This window comes from Mauremys mutica, chromosome 13, assembly GCF_020497125.1.
Source record: "Mauremys mutica isolate MM-2020 ecotype Southern chromosome 13, ASM2049712v1, whole genome shotgun sequence".
Classification (NCBI taxonomy): Eukaryota; Metazoa; Chordata; order Testudines; family Geoemydidae; genus Mauremys; species Mauremys mutica.
This window is the reverse complement of record NC_059084.1, coordinates 49,097,275-49,105,941: the sequence shown is the minus strand read 5'-3', so window position 1 is coordinate 49,105,941 and position 8,667 is coordinate 49,097,275. Positions and strand designations below refer to the sequence as shown.

General features: G+C 50.2%; 2 gene segments (V, D, J or C); both read left to right on the top strand.

Moving 5' to 3' along the window:
* The first annotated feature begins 5,276 nt into the window (after positions 1-5,276).
* On the top strand, positions 5,277-6,072 carry LOC123347567. The segment is given in 2 exon segments: positions 5,277-5,322; positions 5,549-6,072. Coding segments are annotated over 2 exon segments (570 nt in total).
* Positions 6,073-7,750: 1,678 nt separating this feature from the next.
* Positions 7,751-8,396, top strand: LOC123347566. The segment is given in 2 exon segments: positions 7,751-7,867; positions 8,056-8,396. Coding segments are annotated over 2 exon segments (387 nt in total).
* The last annotated feature ends 271 nt before the right edge of the window (positions 8,397-8,667 follow it).

The window sequence follows — 8,667 nt, the reverse complement described above, 5'->3', positions numbered from 1 at the left end:
GGGATAATCCCAAGAGTGAGCTGTATCTGCAAATGACCGGCCTGAAGCCCGAGGACGCCGCCCGCTATTACTGTGTTGCGAGAGACACAGTGACACACAAACCTACTGATGCTCCTGCAAAAACCCAGGCTGCAGAATCCGCGGCCGCCACGTGGGGGCAGCAGCGACATAAGCGACCGGGCAATGGGCACCGGAATGAGAACGAACATCCAGGGGAACGAAATACAAACCTGCCCCAGGCTTTAACCCTTTCATTCCCCAGCAAACCGTCCCCGTTTGCTTTCACAGCGGCCCACTGGGTCTCGCGGCAGAGGTTCCTCGCTGCTGCCCTCAGTCCCATTCCGGTGCGAGTGCTGGTCCCCCCCTCAGTCTCTCCCTCCCTGTGGGTCTGGATCTTTCACTGATGTACAGTGCGGTTAATGTGACCGGTTCCCACATTGTTCCTTCGCTTCTCTTACCCCACAGGGACCCGGTCACAGATTCCTCTCGCACATCCCAGTCCGGAAGGGAAGGTGACCAGGGTGACGCTGGCAGAGCAAGTGCCAGCTCATGCCGAGGCCCCGAGGCCTCACAAGTGCGTAGATGGAGCCAGCCTCCTTCACCCGCGTGCGCGCGCCATCACAGCAGGCGTTGTTCGAGGCGAAGTGCATCAGAACGGGTTTGGTGTTTGGGCTTCATGGAATGCTCTTGGGATGCTGCCTGCGATGTTTCACTTGTGTGCACCCTGGTGTAGCCTGACAGCAAACAGTTGCTTTTTATGTACCCCTGCGACTAAAAGTGACCCTTCAAACGAAGGAGGCTTACGTAAGAAGTTGTTACATCCTGTTCATTAAAACTCAAATGAGCCATTGTGAGATCAAGGATCAAAGACTTTCCTAAATGCATTCTTCCCGCCCCACCCCCCACTACTTGTACAGCAGTTTACAAGAACGTCTGAACTAAAGCTCGGAGCACCCGAAAATCAAAACTGAGAACAGAACCTTGGCATCCTAAATCCCGATTTCCTGCGCTGGTCATTTGTCTCTCCTAGCTCCAGGAAGTTCAGGGCAAACCCCACATCCTAGACTCCTTCTGTAGCTGGGTAGAACTAGAACCCAGGCGTTCTGGTAATGGGATGGCAAAGCCTGCGGTTGGCAGAACGGCAAATTGATTCAGAACTAACAGCCTTCCAGGTGCTCAGCCTCAGGGGCAGGGCTGCAGTGTGTCACTGCTGTGACTTCTGATGGGGGTGCTGGGCTGCGTGTATTACACCCATCGGGCTAAGGGGCGATGCACCATCTCCAGGGACAACCCCAAACATCTGCTGTGCTTACAGATGAGCAGCCGGTTGGGGCCGGCTTTAGGCCTATTCCACCAATTCCCCCGAATCGGGCCTGCGCCCAGTGAGAATCCCTTCCCTGGCTAGAGGCGCCTTTTTAATTTTTAATTTTTACCCACCTGATGGCGCTTGGGGTCTTCAGCGGCACATCAGGCGGCAGGTCCTTCAGTGCCGCTAAAGATCTGGAGTGAGTGAAGGACCTGCCACCGAAGTGCTGCCGAAGACTGGGAGCACCACCCGGTGAGTACAAGCCCCACGTGTCTTTTTACCTGTTTTTTTTTAAGTCATCCCTGCCGGCCCCACAGAAACCTGTTCAAATTGGGCCCTGCACTTCCTAAAGCCGGCCGGAGGCCCGAGATACCTGAGGACATGGCAGGTATTACTGAGTGACAGATACACAGTCAGGGGAGACTCACAGACTTCAGGGACAGCAGGGACCATCCTGGTCATCTAGTCTGACCTCCTCCACATCACAGGCCACAGAACCTCCCCCACCCACTCCTGTAACAGACCCCTACCCTATGGGTGAGTTACCGACGCCCCCAAATCATGGCTGAAAGACTGGCTGAGCTGAGACAAAAAAATCTCTCTCAGGGTCTATCTAATCTACAATAAAACTGAATTGGGAGAAAAGAGACAACTCCAGGATTTTATTTAATCCCATTCCTTTCAGTTAATGTAATAGTGAAACCAAGTGATTGGATTTAACTCCTCACAGGCAGATAGTATTTATTTTTATAAAAGGGAGCTTCTCTTCCCCCTCCAGTCCCCCCCTCCTAACACACTCTGCTCCCCCAAGGGGACTCAGAGGTTTTAACGCATCCGAGTAGCCTATCCCAGGAGCAACGGCCCCCCGACCCCCCGACACAATTACTGCAAAAACAGAGGCGCAAGATTCTAATATCGCACTGGCTGAGATGCCCAGACCCCTATTTCTGTAGAAATCAACACCCAGAGGACTCAGTTTTAAATAACACTCTCCCTGGTTTCTTGGAATCGATTGTATCCCCCACCCCTACAGACTCATCTTTACATTTCCCCATTCCCCTTATTATAAAACTGATACAAAGGGAAACTTTCCAAGTTTCCGACCTCTGCCTGACACCTCCACACTTGTTCACTGCTGCCACCCCACAGACACCTTATCCCTACCCCCTGTCCTCCCACTGCCGTTCCCAGCTCACAGAGACCCTCGCAGCAGGGCTTATTCCCCTGCCCTCCGTATCTACCCCCTAATATCCCCCCTCAACTACCTTCACCCGCAAAGACCCCCATGAGCAGAGCCCCTCCTCTGTTTTACGCATAGCTATTAGCTTACTAAAGCGGTAGTTTTTGGAGTGGCTCTAAACTGGTGTCTAGGGATTTGGGATCATTCAAAGCAGGTGTAGATTTGTCCCTGAAGGCAAAGTATAATCAGGATCCCACCACAGTGTGCGCGGTGCTGTACAAACATAGGGAAAGGTTCAGCCTGGCTCCCCCCTCTCAACCATTGTGCAAGTGATTCGGGGCTATAAGGGAAGAGTTTGTCTCTCTTTATAAGAAGTGGGAAATGTAAATAGGGGTGTCGGTTTCCTGTTTAAATCTGCCCCTCTCTCTGCCCAGGCTGCACCTGGAGACACAATCCGCAGCCCCCTGGGTCTGTGCAGTGACCAGCCAGTCCCTGAGAACTTTCCTCTCCAACATCCGGGAAAATGAGACTTTGCCTTCACTTACTTTTCACTGTAGTGGCTTTGGCAGGTATTTTCTCCCCCTGAACACATTGGAGATGCAGGAACTTGTTGTATTTTTGGCATTAATGTCGTTATATTATAAACACGTTTTATGTATTTCTTAGCCTCCCGAGTATTGCTGGAGAAGGTATTTAACGTGGCTGGTTCCTTCCCTATTTTCTCTCCTCCCTCACCCTCTCCATGGGCCCGTTCGCAGGTTGTTCTGACCCAGTTCGATCCTGAAGGGAAGCAGCTCGGGGAATCCACTCAGCTGAAATGCGCCGTGAGCGGGTTCCTAACGACTGGTGGATGGACTGGGCCTCCTCCATCCAGGGGCGCTTCACAGCCTCCACGGACAGCGCCAACTTCTACCTGCAAATGCCCGGCCTGAAAGCGGGGACACCGCCGTGTGTTACTGTGGGAGGTGGGGTCCCGCGAGGGTGCAGTTAGGAGACAAGGAGCTGGGGAGGTTGTATGGGTCGGAGGTTCTGAGGGGGGCACTCAGGGGGTGGGAAGTGGGAGGGGGCTGTTTGTGGAGGCACAGCCTTCCCTACCTGGCCCTCCATACAATTTTGAAACCCCAGTGTGGCCCTGGAGCCAAAAAGTGTGTCCACCCCTGCCTTAGGAAGTGCTCCTGTCTCCAGCACCCAGACACCCAGCTCCCAATGGGGTTCAAACCCCCAAATAAATCCGGTTTACCCTGTATAAAGCGTATACAGGCTAAACTCATAAATTGCTCACCCTCTATAACACTGATAGAGAGAGAGGCAGGGCTGTTTGCTCTCCCAGGTATTGATCACTTACTCTGGGTTTACTAATATACAAAAGTGATTTTATTAAATATAAAAAGTAGGATTTAAGTGGTTCCAAGTAATAACAGACAGAACAAAGTAAATGACCAAACAAAACAAAACACACAGACTAAGCCTAATACAGCAGGTAAATTTCACCCTCAGAGATGTTCCAATAAACGTTTTTGACAGACTAGTCTCCTTCTAGTCTGGGCCCGATCCTTTCCCGGTACAGTTCCTGTCCCAGCTCAGGCGGTAGCTAGGGGATTTCTCATGACTAGCAGCCCCCTTTGTTCTGCTCCATCCTCTTAACTATGTTTTGCTCAAGGCTGGAATCCCTCTGTGGGTTCCCACCCCCCTTCTAAACGGAAAAGCACCAGGTTAAAGGTGGATTCCAGTTCAGGTGACATGATCACATGTCACTGTAAAACTTCATTACCCACTTGCCTGGATAGATAGATAGATTGAGGGGGTGGATGGGGATAGATAGATAGATAGATAGTATTTGTGATATGAATTGCACAATGCACTTTCTGCTGCTATATTAATGACTCAAGTGGCACCAAGGATCAGAAATGTAATTTATGCTCGAAAATACTTTCTTGCAAAGAGTTTTCCAAAAATAAACATTCACCACGCAGATATTATCCAGATTATGAGCCTGGGTCATTTCCTCAAGGGGTCCTGGCAGAGAGCACATGGGATACGGACATCGACGGGGAGGGGGGAAGGGATATTCTCAGTTACTGTCTTCTGAGGGCAGCAGACATAAACCCACTAACTAAACTCACCCAGAGCACGTTTAATAGCCAAAAGACTCTCATTTAACTCAATGCAATGTAATAAACCCTTATTCGCTATAAATGTATCTCTGACTGCACACTAAATGCAGTGCGTTTGCTACCCAATATGATAAATATCTGCAGAACACGGGATAGGATTTAAGAGATGGGGCGAGAGAGTTAAAGGCCCAGATCCTACTGAATTTCGATGCCATTTGGGTTCTTAATTCCCTGAGGCTCTTTTGAAATCCCAACCAAAAGAACAGGAGAAGGGGTATAATTTCTCTTCTCCAGATATTTCCTCATTCCAAAGAAGACGCTGTCCTGCACTTACATTTGACTGAGAATTTCAAAGTCCTTTAAGAGTGTTAAATGACCAAATCCAATTTATTTAAACTGAGTTTGGGCATCCAAATACTTTGGGCGGTTTCGCATTTCGCTGAGCTGAACTCACTGTCTCGGGGGTAGGACGCGTTCCAAGGAGAGATTCCCGCATGTGTAGACAGAGCTCACACCCTGTCATCTTTTATATTAATTCTAGGAACCCGCCATGCAAATCCCTGTACGGAGGGCTCCACTTTAAATACAGACCCCTGATTGGAGGAGCCTCAGTCTGCCCCCAGCCACAGAACTGCCCGGGCCTGGCTGCTGGGAACCGTTTGCACCTTCACTTAAGATGAACCTGCCGCTGATTTTCCTGTTCATGCTGGTGGCTCCTTCAGGTACGTGCATAGTGGGGGGTCAGGAGGGTTTCTTGCTGCATCGCCTGCAGACGAGATGTTCAAGGCAGCCTAAGGGAATGAGATGCCCGGATCCCAATGCAATTCAGTGGCAGTCGAGTGTTTCACTCCCTTAGTCGCCTTCTCAGGGTGTTTAATTTTCACATGTTCCCCGCTCCCTGGGGACAGGGGCCTGGCTCACTGATTCATTTCTGTGTTTCCTTCCCAGGTGTCCTCTCCCAAGTGCAGCTGAAGGAAACGGGCCCGGGAGCGGTGAAACCCGGGGAGTCCCAGACACTCACTTGTACCATCTCCGGAGACTCCGTTTCTAGCACCAGCGCCACCTGGGACTGGTTCCGGCAGCCCGCGGGGAAGCGGCCGGAATGGATGGGGTGCACATGGTACAGGTCTGGCCGGTGGAACACTGAGTACCCCGGCTCTCTGCAGAGCCGAGTGACCATCTCACAAGACACCACCAAGAACCAGTTCTCCCTGCAGCTCCGCTCGCTGACAGCTGCGGACACCGCCACCTATTACTGCTCCGGGAGAGACACAGTGACACAGAGCAAAGCAAGAACCGATAGGAAAAGGGGAAGCGGGTTTTCCACAGTGCAGAGAGGTTCTGGCTACCATGACACTGGTAACACCGCGGGGACTCTAGACCTCATTCTTCGTGGCCTTTTCCCATGTGTGGTCATCTACAATTTGCAATGGAAGGGGAACGAATTAGTGACTCCAGCAATAAATCAGTGACTCTGTTCCCACTGAGTTCTTTGAGAGATGTGGGCATCTTAATTCGGAGAAAATCTCCTCTTAAAATAATATTATAAGGAATTTAACTGTGTTCAAAATACATGTGCACACAAATTGTATTCCTTCCAGGTGATCAAATATATGTCTGTCTCCCCCAAAAGAAAAAGCCGCAGTAACATACGTATCCAATATATCTAGGAGCTCCTATAAAAAAGTATAATCCTCTATGTGCCTCCGATTTTTCATTACACCGGTTATGCTACGAGATATAAAAAAGTAATAGAGTGAAAGCACAAGCAGCCACATTACTACTATTATTTTATCCAGCATTTCCATAGAAACTTTAGTTTGACATTTTTCTCTGTATTATTGCCTATTTTTAGTGGGTATTGAAAATAATATGAACGGTAATACTAAGAGGAAGAAGAGTGATACAACACTACTATGCAACTGAACTGTTTCATTCATACCATTAGCCCCGCTCAAAGCAGTGCAAGTACTGTACTCTCAGTTACAGTGGCACAGGCCTACAAACCCCTGCAGGGTTATAACCCTAACCCACAGATAGATTCTTTTAGGGTACTGACTGTCCATTTTTACTGTATGACCTAGCAGAATTCAGTTATTCGGCTTCTGGGCTAAAACATTCAAAGCAGGCTAGGCGGGGATCCACACCCAACCTTTCATTTTCAGGTGCCAATCTAATAATAATTCTATCTTGTAGTCCAGCATTGCAAGGCAGAATTTCAAACATAGGTGCTGGACCTTGGGGTGCTGGCTTGAAGGTGATTCCTTTATATACAGAGTTTACAGTCTGGTTCAGTGTTTCAGCACCCCCACTATAAAAATTGTTCCAGCGCCCCTGGTTTCAAATGCTTGCCTCTTCCTTCTCATAGAAGAAGAAAGGACATTTTCAGACATTAGTAATAACACCAACCCCTAGCATTTTATAAAAGCGATTTTAAGCAGGGGATGTCAGAGCTCTTCACAAAGGAAGGTTAGGTGAACCTAAAAGGTTATTCCAATTTTACGGAGAGAAATGACTTATCCAAGGCAACCCAGCAGACCAAGGAATGAATACCCTGTTTTCCATGGCCCAGTCTAATGCTCTATGCACTAGGACACACAGTGGCCAGGACTCACAAACTAAGAAGAGACAGAATTCAGCAGCAGGTGAACAATCAATGGTGCATTTTGTCTCTGAGAGGTCCCGAGCATCAGGGGCGGCTCTAGCCATTTCCCCGCCCCAAGGCACGCTGCGGGGGGCGCTCTGCCACTCGCCGGTCCTGCGGCTCCGGTGGACCACCCACAGGCGTGCCTGCGGATGCTCCACCGAACCCGCGCGGGACCAGCGGACCCTGCGGGAGGTCCGCCGGAGCTGCCTGCCGCCCTCCTGGGGACCGGCACAGCGCCCCCCGCAGCATGCTGCCCCGCTTGGCGTGCTGGGGCCTGGAGCCGCCCCTGCCGAGCATTCTTGTAGAGATCACTGAAGGAGTGATCCTACAAGAGAGACTCTAGCTCCTCCTCTCCAGCCAAGTAGCTTTTTTTGCTATGAACTCGACTCCGGAAGGCCTCAGTTTAACGAGGGTTGTGGTTTCTGGTGTGGTGTTTTTTTCAAGAGGAGGTGATGCAAATTCAGTGTCCTGCATAAATCCTGTGTTCTCCTGGACGACAGAGAATGAAAAGGGATCAGGCCAAGGTCTTGGTGTCTTTGCAGTTACCGTCAGAAACCCTTCCCGCGTCAGCAACATGATATCGTGGTTGAATCTTCTCTTGATTCTAGCAGCCCTTGCAGGTAATTCTCTCCCCCCCCCCCCCCGCCCGCCCCCAACTTTAGTGGGAGACTCCGGGGAAGGTTGGACATTCTTTGCCCCAACCCAAAGCGCAGTGAAGTGAATCTTTCCAACGGCTTCTGTGAGCTTTGGCTGAGGTCTTGTACTAAGGTGAATCTAACGGAGCTTTTTGTTCTTCTTTTCCCCCCAGATGTCCGGTCCCAGGTTCTTCTGGTGGAGTCCGGAGGTGGAATTCAGAAGCCCGGGGAATCTCTCCGCCTCTCCTGCAAAGCCTCCGGGTTCACCTTCACCAGCTACCATATGAGCTGGGTCCGCCAGGCGCCCGGGAAGGACCTGGAGTGGGCCTCATGGATATACAACCCTGCTAATAGCCACAGCACATTTTACAGTGATGCCGTTAAAGGGCGATTCACCATCTCCAGAGACGACTCCAACAGCCTGGTGTATCTGCAAATGACCAGCCTGAAAGCGGAAGACACCGGCCGGTATTACTGTGCGAGAGAGACAGCGATCAGAAATCAACTGCAGTGAATACAAAAACCTCCTCCTCGAATCCAAACATTTTCAGCGCCAGCAGAGAGCAGCAGGCACTGACAGGGCAGAGCAGTTTAAACACAGATCCATAGATTGTAAAGTCTCCAGCCCTTAATCAGGGCTTCCGTCCTCTAAAAATGCACATTGGTAATTAAAGACTCACTATGTTGACAGAACAGAGAGTAGCTTATTTAGCGGACAGCAATGGAGAAATAGAATCCACCTCAATTACTATGAATAATTAGCTTTCTGCCCTTCAACCCACCTC